At 40.9% G+C, this 16,913-nt stretch overlaps 1 protein-coding gene and 1 long non-coding RNA gene across 3 annotated transcripts in view; one reads left to right on the top strand and one right to left on the bottom strand.

The window, feature by feature from the left end:
• LOC311601521 overlaps window positions 1-675 on the top strand; it is a 17,645-nt gene extending 16,970 nt beyond the window's left edge. The window contains exon 3 of the long non-coding RNA XR_014780593.1: window positions 548-675. This is a non-coding gene — a long non-coding RNA (uncharacterized lncRNA). The remainder of the gene's footprint in view (window positions 1-547) is intronic.
• Window positions 1-16,913, bottom strand: part of LOC311601489 (putative dimethylaniline monooxygenase [N-oxide-forming] 6) — a 20,945-nt gene extending 4,032 nt beyond the window's left edge. Inside the window, exons 1-7 of one of the 2 annotated variants that reach the window (XM_084788964.1) lie at window positions 16,879-16,913; window positions 16,345-16,555; window positions 9,551-9,739; window positions 6,322-6,484; window positions 4,636-4,778; window positions 3,081-3,280; window positions 736-1,091 (exon numbers count right to left, since the gene is read on the bottom strand). In XM_084788964.1, the coding sequence (XP_084645090.1) occupies window positions 736-1,091; window positions 3,081-3,280; window positions 4,636-4,778; window positions 6,322-6,484; window positions 9,551-9,739; window positions 16,345-16,476 (1,183 nt within the window). In that variant the 5' untranslated portion in view covers window positions 16,477-16,555; window positions 16,879-16,913. Of the gene's footprint in view, window positions 1-735; window positions 1,092-3,080; window positions 3,281-4,635; window positions 4,779-6,321; window positions 6,485-9,550; window positions 9,740-10,449; window positions 10,532-16,344; window positions 16,556-16,878 lie in introns of those variants that run through there. The other variant, XM_084788965.1, reaches the window with a different exon arrangement.

Below are 16,913 nucleotides of genomic sequence, written 5' to 3'. Positions count from 1 at the left end.
AGCATGTTAGGAAGCTTGTATTTATGTTGTTTAATATTTTAGACATTGAATAAGGAGACACATCTCATAATCAAGATGGCAATGGTACTGGAGCAATTAAGTCAGTATATTAAGTCCCTGCTTCTCTCCGTGTAGTCTGTATGCCCCTACACAAGAGTTCTTGTAGCCCCTTCAGAGCATGTGGTCTACAGTAGAGAACAGGAAAGGAAGAGGACTCTCGACAGTATGAGAGGGCCATGATGGTGACACAGAGGTAATAGGTCTCCAGTGTGCCCATCACCCCCGCTCCAGTGCCCATTCGGTATTTGTGCCATAATAGCGCAGTTACCTCACTGTTGCCTTTATCTTACACAGAACGTTGCAAATCCTTACAACTTCACTGTCACATGGTCAAGTTCTTTGACACAGCCCACGAAGCCCCTCCATGCTCTTGTTTCTTCATTTCTTGCTTACCCCTTGCCTTTTATTAAAAAAAAAATGTTTCTGATTCTTCATACATTCAGTGCGATTCCTCATATTTATGGCTTTATTTATATTGTTGTTTTAGATGGAATGATAAATCCCAGGCCAAGAATCTCACCAGAACCCTGAAACTTCCCCTGCAGTAAAATTCCACTCCCATCTATGAAGTCAAGTTGCATGTCTGCCTTGTCCTCCGTGGATCCCTAGCACAGTCATCAGCTTGTAGTAGGCAATTATTGCCTTAGTGAATGAAAAACAAAATGACCCACATACTTGTAAACACTTTAGCAGCCCAGCGAGCCTGCAGGTCAGCTGTGGGAATAGCTGCACCGAGGGACTGGACGAGGCCAATCACCGCCATGGTTGGCTTCTCCAGCTGAGGAGGGAAGATGCCTTTGTATAAGGTGACCTCATTGTTTCTGCTTTTGATGATGGAGTCATCCAGGAAGGGGTAAGCATAACCATAGCCTGTTGCGAAGATGACACAGTCAATGGCCTCAAACACAGTTCCGTCCTCAAACACGGCAGAGGTCTTTGTGAACTTTGTCACACTGGGCTTGATGGTCACAGCGCCACACAGGATACGTGATGGGAGTTCATCATTGAACACGGGCTCCTTCCTGAGGGGACTGTGCAGATGAGAGAGGCAGGCACCATGACTGTGACAGCCATTTCCATGAAATCCCTGCAACAACCCACACCACTGCCACTAGAGTCAGTCAGCTGAGCCCTAGCATGAAGGCCTTAGTGGCTCTTCCCATGTGAACATTCCTTTCCTGTTTGTAAACATTTCTAAGAATTTATGTCTGAGTTTTTCTTGTTGCCCTTTGAAACTTAAAATGATATTATGTGTATTTATAGTCATTTCAGACTCATCAAAGAGGTGAAAATAAAAACTAATTAGTAATTAAATTAAATGATTAAAAACCAGCTAATAATATATATTCTAAAGCTAGATACCACAGGTTTATAGCCACATCCCTTAACAACTGCTGCTGCTCTATCTTTGTTTTTCATAACCGGGATAATGACAGAATTGTCCAACACAGACAAGAACATTGCATGTTAACTACTTTTAAAACTTGAATGCCTTGCATGGCAAAATCCAATTGGAGATGATCCTACCTCCATGTTTGGTCTTTTCCCCTCAACGTCTTTGTCTTCACAAGGAAAGAAATCATCTTTGATACTGTACTTTGCCAAATTCTGGCAGTGAAAAATTTTCATGAAATATATTTCATATTGACTTAAATTTCCTTCAGAGATTCTGGAACTTTTTTTGAAGTATCTCACATACATAAGAACACTGTGCATCTTGGTGTTTAATTTTGTATTTCTGCACTGTTATTCCACTCTGTAAGTCTGTTCCCTTTCCCTTTTCCTTATAAGGTAGTTATCAAGTAGATCACAGTGTACCTGTTTTCTTTCCTTGTTCTCAAAGGGAGGAATTAAAAGGTGTCAACTGCAATTTAGGGCCCCTGGAGTCTTTTCAGGGGGAAGCTTAGTACTGAGAATGAGTGGATTTCCAAAAACACTTTTTCTTTTGCCAAAATTACCCTTGTAAGATAAAAACATTTTAACCAGATCAAATTTTGGAAATTTTATTATGGTAAACAAAACTCTAATATGTAAAATCAACAGTGTTTTTTCTTGAGAGTCGGGGCACTTCTTAAGTCTGGGCAGGATAAGTGTTCTGGATGAAGGCTTTGGCTCTTTAAGCCTGGCATTTAGTTTTCTGATTTACAGTCCCACTTCACTTTTCCTTAGCATGCTTCTCTAAACAAATGAACTTTTTTTTTCTTTTTTCTTTTTTCTTTTTTCTTTTTTTTGGTTAGCATAGGCCAGAAGGGAAAATTTTATTGTCAAACATTTCTTTTCTTATCCACCAAATATTCAAATATACTGACTTCTATCTCCAGTGTTTCACTGATTAGTATATATTGCCCTCTGTCTGCCAAAGAAGTAAATCAATGGATCTTAACCAATGTTACAGGTCACATCAGTTCTCTTCGGCTCTGCTGCTTTATACACTCCACAACTCCCAATTACTTTTCTAAATGTGCAGGGCACGGAAGGGCATGCCCACTCTTGTCCTGAGTCTCTTACTTGCTGAGACACATGGATTACCATTGCTTTGGTAGATGTTCCTTAAAATCACACTAGGTGATCTGAGACTAAGAAAAACCCACATTTGTAAGTTTTTATAATTTACTTTGTAAATTATAAGTGCATATTCATCTTTCTAAATATTACGATTTTCATGAGTAGATGTTGTTATTGGTATCCTCACTTATCTACAGACATGGATAGTTTTTCAAAAAGTCCAATTTGAGTTTGCTCAGCCCTTTAAGTTCTCTGAAATAGGTTGTAGCTAAGTGGACTCTGCCTATCAGGATGATCTGTTTACCTAATCCACTCCTTCTTTGCATATCCATACACGTTTCTCCACTGATCTTAATCTGCACATGATCTTTGGTTTAGACTGTGTCACCTGAGAAATTTCTAATTGAATCCCATTAGATTCGGCGAGACAACTACGGGAAGATGCAGGTAGAAATACACAGCCCCAACCAGCACTCTCCTAGAGGCAGTGATTACATCTGTGCCATCTGTCATACCCGTTTAGAGGCATCAGGCCGTAGTTCTCGTGCTTGAACCATGTGTTCATCTTCTTGACGTATAACCAGTCAGAGACGAATGAAGGAAGAACTTGTCGGAGGAAGGATGCAAAGCGGGTAACATATACCATATCCCAAGGGTACCCATCATTCCAAACCCGGCTCATGACCCAGGAGCCACTTCTGGTGCTGATCATGACCTGGAGGAGAGAGCCAATACAGATTTCAACATCCTCCTGTGACAAATATGTTCACAAGACAGTTCTCTGGAGGCATGTCTGTGTTTCCCTTAATATCCAGGTAGGAACATGCTATATTTACAGCTGGGTGGTGCACGAGCCCTCTCTCACAACCCTGAAAGGCTGATGTATATATAAGTGCTCAAAGAATTATAACCACAACACCTGGTATACGAAGTCACTATAGCCAACTGTGCTTGGCTGAATCTTTATGTGCCCATAGATTTAGATGGCCCGGTAGCTAGAGACTAGTCAACTCAGTGAGCCCAGCAGCGCTAGATGGTAGAAGAGGTTGGGCTCAGTTGGGGACACGGAGCTAAATAGGTAGCTGACACTAGACTGAGGAGATGCCACACACGTAATGCTCTTCTTAGTCCCTTCTCTCTTTTCTAATCTTCCTGCACATGTGCACAGGACATCTGTTCATCCTAAGTCATGGGAGCTGTCTTAACCTGCCAGGTCAATTGCTGGTATACTTACTATCGTTCTAATGAATTAGGGAGAGTCTTAGTTTAAAAAGAAAACCAAAGCTTTCTCCACATTCATCTAGAAGTTAATATCTGCTTGCTTAAAAATATGATGAGCTTCTTTAGGGGTCTACTAGTCACAACAACTTGAGTCGCCCGGAAGTTTTCCTCAACTTTATCCAGGTTAAGTTAGGTTCTCTGCTCTGCTCTTGATGGTGGTGTTGACACACCTAATTCCACCGGGAGACTCATCACTTCCTTTGGAGATGGTTGGTGCGCTAAAATCCTGTATGTCACTGTCACCTCATCTCCACCCACTGACTGTTCATTAAGGTCATGATCCAGTCTAACCCGTGTCTTTAATTTTAGCTTAACACAGTTCTGATACACAAGAGTGCCAGGCATTTTCTGAATCCTTGCTTCTGAGTGAGAGAATGAATGATGGTAAAAGTCAGAGCATGTGGTGCTCCAGAACTTTAGACTGAGAGGTAGTGCCTGCCTTTCATGTGGGAGGTGGTATACAAGTAAAGATGGAGTCTGACTAAGAGACAAATGACTTGAAAGATATTTGCATATGACATTAGAACAAAAAAATAAAACAAAATAAATGCCTACGTACTCATTTATGCACACACTCAGACGCTTGCCTCCATGGCATCAGAACGAACCTCTTCATAGCATGGAAGTCCTGCCTTCCCTCTCTGGGAGAATGGCTCACTTAACTCCTCATGATTGGAAGGTCTCATAAAGCAGGCCATATGCCTGGAAACCCTTTCCCCAGCCTCCGGGACTCATCTAATGGCATAGTTCTAGCTTAGTTCTACTTTCTAAATCCTGTATGTCACATACCTGTGTAGCCAGACGACTGAGCTCAACAGCGATGTCAGATGCTGAATTCCCCAGGCCAATCACAAGGACCCTCTTCCCCTGGAAAGTCACTGGGCCCTTGTAATCCCGGCTGTGCAGGCACTTGCCTTGGAAGTTCTCCAGGCCTATGTTAAGTTTCAGAAAGTGGAACACTCAGTTTTTCACACTTAAAAAAATTCCATCGTTGAAATGCACTTATCCATTTAGTGAGTTTTGCTAATAAACTCCAAAATAATGATTTTTGGGGGACCTTACATATTTTAAGATGTTATGATTTCCATTTTAATATTAAATAACAACAGCAGCAGCAGCAGTAGCAATTTATTAAATATTACCTAAGGGCTATTTTATCTGCTAAATGCTTAGTCTGTTTTTTAACAATTTATTCACAGTGATATACTGCCCTATGTATTAGAAGATGAAGAAATTAGCACAAAAAGCCCTGGGGGACAGCACAGTCAGAAGAGTGGGGACTTTCACCAACCCTATGTTTTAAAAAAAAAAGGAAAAACAAAATTGAGACAAAAAACTTAAGTACAATAAGGATTTAGCCTGGGCACACTGATTCCATATATACAAACCATACGACATACTGCCTGTTAACATTTTAATCCATTCTTCATGAACTACTACCACCTTTGGCAAAGAATAGAAAGAGGAAGGGAGGGAGGGAAGAAAGAGGGAAGTAAGGAAAATGGAATAGAAAGCAGAAAGATTTTGTGTGCATTTTTTTTTTTTTTGATCTTTGTAAATTTTTTGTTCTGGTTAGTTTTGTTTGTTTGCTTGCTTTTTGCCAACTTAATACAAGTAGGGTCATCTGGGAAGAGCAAACCTCATTTCAGAAAATGTCTTCATCAGACTGGCCGTAGGCAAGCTTGTGGAACACTTTCTTGATTAACGATTGGTGTGGGAGGGCCCAGCCCACAGAGGGCAGTGCCACCTCAAGGCAGGTGGTTCTGGGTTGTATAAAAAAGCAAGCTAAGTGAGCTATGAGAGCAAGCCAGTAAATAGTATTCCTCTATGCATCCAGGTTCCTGCCTTGAGTTCCTCCCCTAATTTCTTTCCACACTGAACCATGAGTGTAAACCCTTTACTTCTCAAGTTGTCTTTGGTCAGTGTTTTATCACAGCAATAGAAAAGCGAACTAAGAGCAACTACATGTGCGGGTGCTACAACAGCAGCAGCAGCAACAACAAAAATGACAACAATAACAACAACAACAACAACTACTACTACATGTACGTACACACACACACACACACACACACACACACACACACACACATCCCAGAACATATATTTATGCATCCATACAACACTGAGATTATTAAAATTCACTTGTAAATTATAAATGAAGATGAAGTAAGAATCTTACTTTAATTTTCTGGCAGAACTCTACATTTTGGAATATGAATGTTCAGAGACCCCACATGTGTTAGGACTTATATATGCATTACCATCTATGACATAAGAACTCTTGTCTGTCTACCTCTAATTTGTACAGTCTTTAAACTTCAGGGCTCAAGGAGCTAGTTAATATATTTTTCATATCATCATACATAAATAGTTTTCTTTTGGTAATTTAAATACAATTATTGTGGAAATACATGATTTGACACTAGATATTTGCATATAAGCCCCCTATTATTACATATATTTCAAGCTTACCAGGAAAAGAGTCAGTTGGCATATTGGGGTACACATGATGCCCTGAGCAAATCATTACAGCATCAAAGAGCTCAGATTCTTGCTTCCCATCCTTTTCAGTAACAACTACCCATCGACCAGTGGCCAAGAAGCTAGAACATTTCTTTATACTGGAAACCAGTGTCTGGAAGAAAACAAAAAAAAAAAAAAAAAAAAAGAATTTCTTCTATTTGTGTAATTCTGTTCTTTCTTTTCTTGCAATATTTTCTATGGAAGAAATAATTGATATGAGATGACTTGGTCATTGAAAAATATATGAAAATATATGGAGGTCACAGTACATCTTCAGTGCGTCTTCGAATCTCAGAAAACTACCCACGAGAGTTTATTTACTATTGCACAACTAGTAGGTTGGTGTGGGGTGAATAACATTTGGGCATTTTTGTGAGTGGTACCATGTAATGAATCTACGTCACTTGCTTACATCTGCTCTACAGGTGACCCAGCCTTCTCCTTCTCTGACCTCACCTTCTACTCATTCAGTAAACACAGCTGTGTCTAAACACTTGACCCTCGGTCTTTTTGTGCTCTGTACAGATAACTCTGGAAACATGAGCAACTACCACAGCTCAGTTGTCTATGTATTTTGAACCTTGTTTTCCCTCTGCTGTCTATTCTAGCTCCCTGACCAAGAGGCCACAGTGCTTCTTCTAATGAAGCACATTTACAGCTGACTTACCTCTATTTTCTCCATAGCCGTCTTTGACTTTCATAGCTCCTAGAGCAATGATATGAAACTCCCCGTCACCTAAGCTTCATGTCTACACAAACATTTGTATCACAATCATAATGTTGCTTTCATTCATTTCATGACTTCAAATACTGCCTTGCTTCTCAGGCTTATAAAACCGTGAAGACTGCTTCGAGAGTCTACAGTTGGGCTGCCTCCCCACTTCCAACTTGACACATGAAATACTTCATCCTGCTTATAGGAATAATCTTTTGACAGTACCGCGTTGAGTCCGTGTCTCCACCTCAGTTATTTCTGATATATCACGGCCTCATTCATGCATAGGGCCTCACACGTGCCAGGTGAGCACTCTAGCATGGAGGTACACACAGCTCACTCCTCATTTCTAAGTCTACAGAATTTTGTCCAATTTCCTTGTTTGGTTTTGTTTTCTGGGACTGCTAATTTCCTTGCCAGTTGCCATCTGTTTCTTTCTTGCTAACAAAACCTGATTTTGTTTGGAGCAACCGTGTACCTAGCACTGGGACCCATTCTGCAGGCCCTCATATAACGGCAGTTTGGTCGCCGTAAGTAAAACTTTCAGGAGGATTCATGTACCAGTTTTCATATAAACATATGTTTTCATTTATTTTGGACAATACCTAGGAGTTGTATTTCTGGGAAAGTGGCAATTGAATGTTTAAACATGTAAGAAAATATTAAATTATTTTGAAAAATGAAAAAAAAAGAAGATATAAACAGATATGATTTTCATAGTATTATCTTTATAATATAAAAAGTAATATTTAAAACATGATTAGACAGCTTTAAAATGTCCTTTTTATCTAGATCTTATATAAATGCTATGTTGGCTTACTCTGAATATTATTAACTTTGCTCTCCAATTAGATTATAGGCTTCTTGAAGAATATTGAGTTTTTTTCATAAAAGGATTGATTTTATAATTAGTTCTTTCCCTACCACCCTCCCTCTATTCTCTTCTGCCCTGCCCTGCCCTAGGTATGACTGGGGTATGTATTGATGTCTGGAGGTCAGAGGCCCCAGAATCCTCTGGAGTTGGAATTAAGAGTGGTTGTAAACTGACTAATACCAATGGTGGGGACAGAACTGAAGTCTTCTGTAAGAGCTCTGGGCCATCCCTCCAGGCCCATCCTCTCTCCCTTCCTTTCTTCTTTATGTCCTTCCTGCCTTCCTTCCTTCCCTCCCTCACAGTTTCTTTCTTTCTTTCTTTTTTCCTTCTTTTCTTTCCATATGTCAGTAGTACGATGTGAGCATGTATGAGGGATGTGATTAATGTCTGTAGCCGTTACTTCCATAAATCAAGGCTATGTATGGCATTTGGAATTCCACAAGCAGATGAGTGGATGGAATGAGTAGATGAATGTAATAGAAAAACATCTGGAGGCAACTCTTTTTTTTTCAGTCCTCTCTAACTATAGGAAGCTGTTCCTCAATAAATCTTGCCTGTTTACCCTTTAAAAAGTTAAAAAAAAAAAGATAGTGGATGTTTTAATTTTAAGTATATATTTAGAACAGCCCCAGGGAAATAATTATGTGGTTACAGCCTCAAGTCATAATTTGATTGATTGTTTCCTTCATTTTTTTTGTGTCCACCATTCATTCAATACTAATGAATTAAGACAAGGCTTTCAAACAAGTATAACCTATTACTGCCAGTTACAGAAACAATGACTACTTCATCACACTTCTAGGACTCATTAAGGAGAAATATAAGAGATTAAGTGGGTAAAGGACAGGGGTCACTTAAGTTGTTACTCTTTCCATAATGTCTTACTTTCTAAAAAGTGCCCCATTTGCTTGGACAATACTTAAGGGCAGTTCCCATGCCTAGAAGTAGACTGCCAACACAAAAAATACCAATGATCTCTCTCTCTCTCTCTCTCTCTCTCTCTCTCTCTCTCTCTTTTTCTCTCTCTCTCTCTCTCTCATCTTACTGATATTTTGCCTACACATTATGATATTGGACCCACAGGAGCCTAAATATAGGCTAGAGAATTTTGGATAATTTTCCAAGCCTGACACAGTGAGGGTGAGAAGTTTGCTGTGTTAGAATATCTGTCTCTAGCATCTTCTAAAACAGAAGTTTCTCAGCCTTCTTTGGAGAAGTTGCATATCAGATATCCTCAGGTCACATATTTACATTACGATTCATAACAGTAGCAAACTTAGAGTTATGAAGCAGCAACAAAAATGATATTTTGGTTGTGAGTCACCACAACATGAGGAGCTGTATTGCGGGGTCACAGCATTAGAAAGGATGAGAACCACGGGAATCTCAGAACATTAGAATTTAATGCATTTCAGAGGTTTCAGAGAATTGTGAGGAGGGGGCCAGTCAGGGCATAAATGCTTTACAGTCTAACAGAACTACTGACTGGTGAGGCATCAAAATACTTGGTACACCCTGCTTCATTCATGCCGTGCTCTCCAACACTCATACATACAGTAATTCCAGTGGTACTGGGGGCAAGGTCCTACCTCAAACTGTATATATCTCAACAGACCCTTCTTCTGAGCAAATGACTTGATGTATTCCTGGAGCTTGCTGTGGTGCATGTAGTTTGGGAAGTCGTCGGGATAGGGGAAGTCTGGAAAACACATCATTTCTTTGGAAGAGTTGGTGTATACCGACTGGTAAATGCTGGCTCTTCCTTCCTCCGCGTGGCTCTAGGAAGGATAACAAAACTGTAAAAAGAAGCCACTATCGGTGCTCTTTTCTGAGAAAATCCAATTCTTGGTTGATTGAGACCCTTTTAATATTAAAAATTAGGAGGTTTTTTTTTAATTATTTTTCTTCAACGGCATCTCACTAACAACGCTTCAGGGCAGTTCCCATGCCTAGAAGTAGACTGCCAACACACAAAAAAAATACCAATGGTATTTGATATTTTGGTCTCTCTCTCTCTCTCACACACACACACATCTTACTGATATTTTGCCTACACATTATGGTTTCTGATTTTGGGTTTTTATGGGTTTTGTTTGTGTTGGTGTGTTTCTTCTTCTTCTTCTTCTTCTTCTTCTTCTTCTTCTTCTTCTTCTTCTTCTTCTATGCCTGTTTGCTTTCTAATGAAAGAAAGAAGAAAGGGTGTGGAGTTGGGTAAATGGAAAGGTGCAAAGGATATGGGAGGAATTGGAGGAAAGGAAACCATAATCAAAATGTATTTCCTGATATTTTTCAATAAAATATATGAAAAGCATAGTTCTTCTTTTCAGATATAGAATAGAAAAAGCCCTTTACATGAGACCATACAGAACTGACCCCTTTCCACATTAACCCTCTTTGCCCTAATTAACCCAATGCTAGTTCTTTTACTCTCTCTTGGCACTTCCCTTCTTCTTTCCAGTGTTGTCACTGGTTTGGATATCATGCTTACCTTGAAAATTCAGCCAGGATACAGCAGTCCAGAGGAGCATGGGGCTTTTCTCTTAAAATGGTTGCTACGCAGTGATCAGCACCCTCACCACTGGGCACAGAACCTAGGGTTTTATCTAGGGTGATTTCTCCATTCCGATTCACTCAGAACCACCAGAAAATCCTCACAACTGGAGATCCCTGGGCGTCACCTCTAAACTTTGGGTTCCTCACCTCTGATGTATGGCTTGAGAATTTATACTTCAAAGAAGTTGCAGAGGGCACCAGTGTGGCTGAGACCACACTGTGGGAAACTCTGCTCTGCTCTAAATAAGTTCCGTGCTTGAGGGACCTTTAACTCATCAGCTATGGCAATTCACTGTACACACGTACACACACACACACACACACACACACACACACACACACACACACACATGAAACCATAGGATTTAGAACATATCTCACTTCCTGGCACTCCACTTTAAAGGCTCTGTATAATTGAAAAGTGGTTTCTCGTTAAGAAGCAGTTGGAAGCTAAATTGAGAATAAACATATCCTCTCTCTTGTGTGAACAGGATGAAAGTGTACACAGGGTGCTTCCTTGAAAACATATCTCAAAGCTGGCAGCCTCTACATCCCCAAGGCCTGAAGGAATTCTTACATAACAGAGGAGAGGGATACAGTGTCATGTTGTGGCTGGATTTAAGACGCCAAGCTCTCTCTCTCACCCTGGCTAGCCTTTTGGGGCCGAAGACAGAAAGATCTAGAAAGGATCATGAGGTCCGTGTCTGTGGGAGGGCAGTTCAGCCTGAGGCCTCCGTGTCTTTCCTCAAGTTGAGAACGCAGCCTTTCTCTACCCATAGTTGCCACATTTCTCATAAATTTCTAACTTCAAGTAGAATAAAACAAATCTTTTAAAAGACTTGCTCAGAAATATTTTTGGAGACCAGAAAAAGGGCGAAGGCTCTTGCCCAACGGGATCTGGGGTCTGAGCCACCGCTTTTCAGTCACAGCGCTGTCGCCAGCTGCAAGGCGAAGAGGGAAGGTGATTTCTCAGCTGCCCTGAAATGAGGGAGGGTTTGATTGTGCATGAAGGACTGCTTAAAAATGTAAGACTGCTCTGGAAAAAGGGGTGATATGACCTGGGGTTATTTTCAGATAAGCCAGTATGTCCTTCCCCACCCCTCACCCCCAGATTCTAGCCAATCCAAACATAAAAAGAGAACTTGGAATTTTCTTCCGACACTATTCTTCAAAAATGTGTAACTACAGACAGTTGCTTCAAAAAAAGCACGCCTTTTTTATTATTTCAGTGTGCGAGGTGGTTTGAACCAGCCAGGAGGGAATTAAGCTCCAGCTCTGCCTCGGTCTGAAGGATTGTGCCCTAGAACTGGAATCCAAGATCTGCAGGTACATTATTAACAGACTGCCATTCTGTTTAGGGCTTCCACATCTCCCCTCTCCTGCTCTAGGTCACAAATGTCTTGAGGACAAGGCCAGAGGCGAATTCCAGAATGTTCTCTGTGTTTTTATCAGGCTGTCTTTATTGCCTCTCATATTTCATCTCTGCTTGTCTGTTGAGTTCCTGTTGGTTTAAACAAGTCCTCCAGCTCCAGTTCCAAAGTTGTGTCCCTCAACTCGTTTTCTTTTTCTTTCTCTCCTCAACTGTCAATCATTCCTGCATCCACAGAGCTTCTGTTGTCTTTTTACTGCCCTAACTACACATTTGTTTACATCAGAGTTATTTTAATTGCTATGGCCGCTGGTAGGTTTCTCATGTTTCAGTGAAGGGCCTCACACCAAAGTACATATTGTAAAAGGACCCCAGACCTTGTAGGCCTCCAGACCTTGGCACAACTGACTCCATGATGGAAGTACCGTCCAAACTATAAAACTCGGCACCTAGACAGCACCACCTGCCAAAACTAAAAGAAAAAGCTAATCCATCAAAGTTCATATAGTTCTGGAAAAGTCTCAAAAATGTACTAACTTTGTTTTTTAGCCTCTGTAGTTCTGCTGCTGGCTGGCTATTCTTGTTAACTTTAGCATGTCAACCTAGAGCATGGTTTTGGTGTTTAGATGCTCATCCTGAAGAAGGCTAGTGCTACACTGGGATCCTGAGCACCCAGTGTAGTCAGAGGCTGGCTGATAAAGACTTCCTGCTTGATTAACCCATGTCCAGGCAGTGTCCTCTGGTGAATCCCCCCACAGCAATGGGAGCGGCACTAATGGCTTAGTGGGTTACTTTAAAAAAATCATAAAATTGAGAGGGGATATGAGGGAGTTGGAGGGAGAAATGGGAAGTAGATGTGATCATATTTTATTGTATACTGTATGAAATTCTTAAAAATAAAGAAAAAATTAAAACACTTGTTTTCTAGTACACTTACTACTTGATGCTGTGTCTAACATTGTGCTCTATGCACTCAGGATATATCTGTCAAGTAAATACCTGAATGTGTGAGTGATAAAAATAAGTTCAGATTACTCTGATTTTGTTGTGTTCATTTTTTTTTCCAGCCAAAATGATGCTGTACTAATGCTTCTTTGTTGAGAAAAATTTTACTTTAGTAATATGTATGACCACGTTACCAAACTCGAGGCTATAATCTGTACCCCAAAAAGTCAAGTTCAGCCATTTGTTTCTCAACTGAAACCGCAAAATTAATAGTAAAAGGCAGAAAAAAGGAGACGTAGTCAGCGTGGCCATTGGGAAGAACAAGGAGATCCAGTGACCTTCTCCAGCTCATTTTACAAGTCCTGATGTGAGATTCAAGCTTTAATATAGGACTAAGCATATGCAAATCTAAGTAACCCAGGGCAAAGTGGGGTCCTGCCCACCACTGACCCATTTTTATCTAGGCTTCAGTCTCATCATGCAAGGCGGCCTAGCAAGTGTTAGAAGCAGTCAGGGCTGTTAAAGCTTTTTTTTCAGAGGGACCAAGGATTCCAGCATTTTTCCTCCTCCCAACATGAGATTCCTGGGGAAAATGTCCATTTTGGGTGTCCTTTGTTTCAATAGTCTGATAGACTGAGGACACAAGTCTCTCTTTAGAATATATTCATCTTCATCAGGCCTGTAACAGCCATGCTGCCCTGAATGCACTGAAGTTCAAGGTGCAAGTTCAAGGGTCAAGCCTGGTTAGTACGTAGGCGGGAGTAATTTCTCATTGTCAAACCAACCACATCTTTCGAGGGCGTGATGTCCTATGTGAGTGCACGAAACTTAAAACTCACTCACGTTGAGTCTGCTAGTCTTTAAATCCCATTTGGTTTCCATTCCTTAGAAAAAGCACATAATGAAAAGTTCAGAATGATCAGGTTTCTGTCTTCCGGCACACCTTCTGCCCAGCAGGGACTCTCAGGATGAAGGCTTATATGACATGCTTTTCAAAAATTCCTGCCTGAACATATATCATGCAAAGTAACTTTTCTTAGACAAGAAAGAAGGGTTGGGGATGGGTGGAGGAGGCTGAAGTTTTGAGCATTTGAAAGCATTTGCCTCCCTCACTGGGACTCTGAGTAGAATTTTGCTTATGTGCAACGCCTGATGGAAAAGAGACATTCTATCTTGTAGATAACTAAAGGCTGACTTTGTATCTTACCGAGTTATCACTTTTTGCTTCCTCACATCAACTTCCCAAGGTGGTGATAATGGCTACCTCATGGATTCCTTTTGGATGCAGAAGACCCAGCGCCTACTGTGTGCCTTTCATAGGCTGCTGCTTTTTCTTATGATATTGGTACTGGCACACGGTCAGCCTGTCCACATGGCAGTGAGTACCATCCACAGACCATTAAGGGAACAGCATCCTGGAACTGCATTAAGCAGTGATCCGCTACATAGATCACTTTGAGGACATCCGGCTTTTCTTCTGACTTAAGTACAGTTGTGAGTTCTGATCCATTGTCTTCTAGTGAGGTCTGGGGTACTTGCCTAAAATCAAACATGCTAATATTTCTGCAGGATAAAATAAAACTGGGAATAAAAATGAAAATTGGGCTTATAGTTTTTTTAATTTCAATGTTACAGAATTTTGGGTCACAGTCTGTGGCCCAAGAAGCCAGGTTTGTCTACCTGTCCTCAATAAACCAATTAAGGCAGCCAGAGTAATGGTAAAAGGCAGAAAAGGGGAATTTATTTAACATGACGATTAGGAAAATGAACAAAGAGGACCAGTTACCACTCCACTCCAGTTCATCTTCAGCACCCTAAGATGAGAGTGATGTTTAAATAGAGGACCAAGGATACAAACACTGAAGTAGTCCAGGTCAAGGTGTGGTCCCACCCGCCACTGGCCCATCATCATCATCTCTGTAAGGTTGTAAATCTCTTTCCTCTCTGAACAGCTCAAGCTTTTTCTTCTCTCAGCTTGATCCTGGGGGGTGGGGGGGGGGAGAAATCCCAGTTTCTTGAGGTTAACCGTTTTAATAGATGGATAGCTAAAGTGTCTATTAGCATATACTCCAGTTTTCCAGACAGGTTCTATCATATACCTCATGGTCAGACTGTTCTCATCATTACCTCATGAAAGAGTTTGCTAGAAAATCGAGTTCTTGTTTATTTGATATCAAAGGACTGTGGGCTTAAGCTGGGCCTCCCTTCACTGGTGGACCGGAGGCCATCAATGTGGAGTGATTGCACACCTGCTTCTCATCCTATTCGCTAGCACGTAACAGACACGTTCAATGTTCATGTAACACTCAGCTATTACTGACGAGGTTGTAGACAGTTGTGTTATGGTTTAATTTAAGCTGGTCGCACTTCTTTGGGAAAATAGAAAGAAAATAGAATTCTCCAAGAGCTCATTTCCAGGATGGAAAATAAAATCTATGACTATATATCTCACATAACACTTTTCATTTAATAAGACCCCCCCAAAAGAAAAAAACTACAGAAAAATCTTGTGAGGTGAATACAGGTCTATTCTAAGTTAGTACTAAATTCTCTATTGGAGTAAATAGTTTTCTTTTCCAGTAGGCAAGAACTGAGACCAAGACAGAGGAAGATGAGGATCATGGATACCCTATCTTTGTGCCAAAAATATGTATCACTTACTGCAACATTGACTGGAAAATTCAAAACAGAAAAGCTAGAAGTGCCCCATTGATCTGGCTTTTGAAACTTAAAAACACTATATTTATATCAAATATTTCATGGCCATATTGTTTTAAAGTCTAGATGACAAAGATCATAATTTTTCTCTTCACATTTAGAACTGACAGACAATCCAATAACTGCACACACAAAATCAACATTTATAATAATTTATAAATGCCCAGAGAGACACAGCTAGATATTAAATAATATCCTGTTGGAACTGCAAGGCACATTAGAGGTAACCTAATTTCCCATTTCTGTGTTTGACAGATGAGTATTGCACTCCAGAGTGTGGCAGTTGCCTCGCCTAAGAGCTATCTGCCTAGAAAACCTGAGTTTGAAATCGAGCTCAGCATTTGCTTCTAGTCCAGATTTTGTAGCCTGGTTTGTTTGTTTTTTTTTGTATTTAAGAGCAATAAATGGCAGAATCTTTGCAAGTGTACAACAAGGTGGCAGTGTCTTATCTTTAGCAAATTACTGACATTAGCACCGTGTCAACTTGGAGAACTGGACTCTACCAGAAAGGGCATGGTACTGTTGGTGAGCTAGAGACCACAACTACATCACAAAGCCACCCGCTTTCTTTGAGGACACCCTTGAGTCTAAGGTTCTCCTAAGCTCAGCCCTGCTGGTGTGAAGCAGTTTTGAGCGAACCAATATATATATATTAGTGTGATAAGAGAGGCAAGACTTAGCTTTCTGGACCAAGGGCTTTCATGAAATGTCTTTCAGGTCTGAAAGAGAACCAATCAGATGCGATTTGCAATGGAGACCATCTTTCTACCCCTTGTGTCCTAGAGATGCACCACTTACCGAGAATTTCCATAGGCCTCCAACATCGTTGCTCCTTTCAAAGCAGACGGGCTCCAGCCCTTCCTCCAAACAGCACCTTATGGCGGCCAAGCCGCTGACACCAGCTCCCACGATGGCTACTCTCTTGGCCATGGCTCAGAAGAATGTCCTTTGACGCTTAGGGGTTGTCAGTTGAAATTACCAGCCAGGTTTTATGTGTTAGGATCCTCACCTTAACACAAGAAGACACAGGTGCACGTCAGCAGTTTGTGTTCACTATGTACAAGTCTGGTGTAACAAGACACTAACCCTGCCTTCTTCTGATGACTCCATTTTCCTAGAAGTGACCAAGTCAGTGACTGCCATCCGCAGGCAGCACTATGAGGAGCACTGAACCAAACTCAAATGAAGCTTCAGCAGCTTGAAATTCAAAAATGGCTTCTCTAGCAGCTCAGAGATGACTACAGGGTTCGGAACTAGACCGTGACTAAGTGGAACCCCCTTGCCTCACATCACTTCCGTGAACACCGAATGGCTAATTCTAAGAGACTTTACCTCTTAACCAGCCACCTTCGTTCCAGAGAACCAGC

The sequence above is a fragment of the Acomys minous genome (assembly GCF_964271855.1).
Source record: "Acomys minous genome assembly, chromosome: 1".
Classification (NCBI taxonomy): domain Eukaryota; kingdom Metazoa; phylum Chordata; class Mammalia; order Rodentia; family Muridae; genus Acomys; species Acomys minous.
The sequence above is the reverse complement of the archived record's forward strand: the minus strand, read 5'-3'. Positions and strand labels throughout refer to the sequence as shown.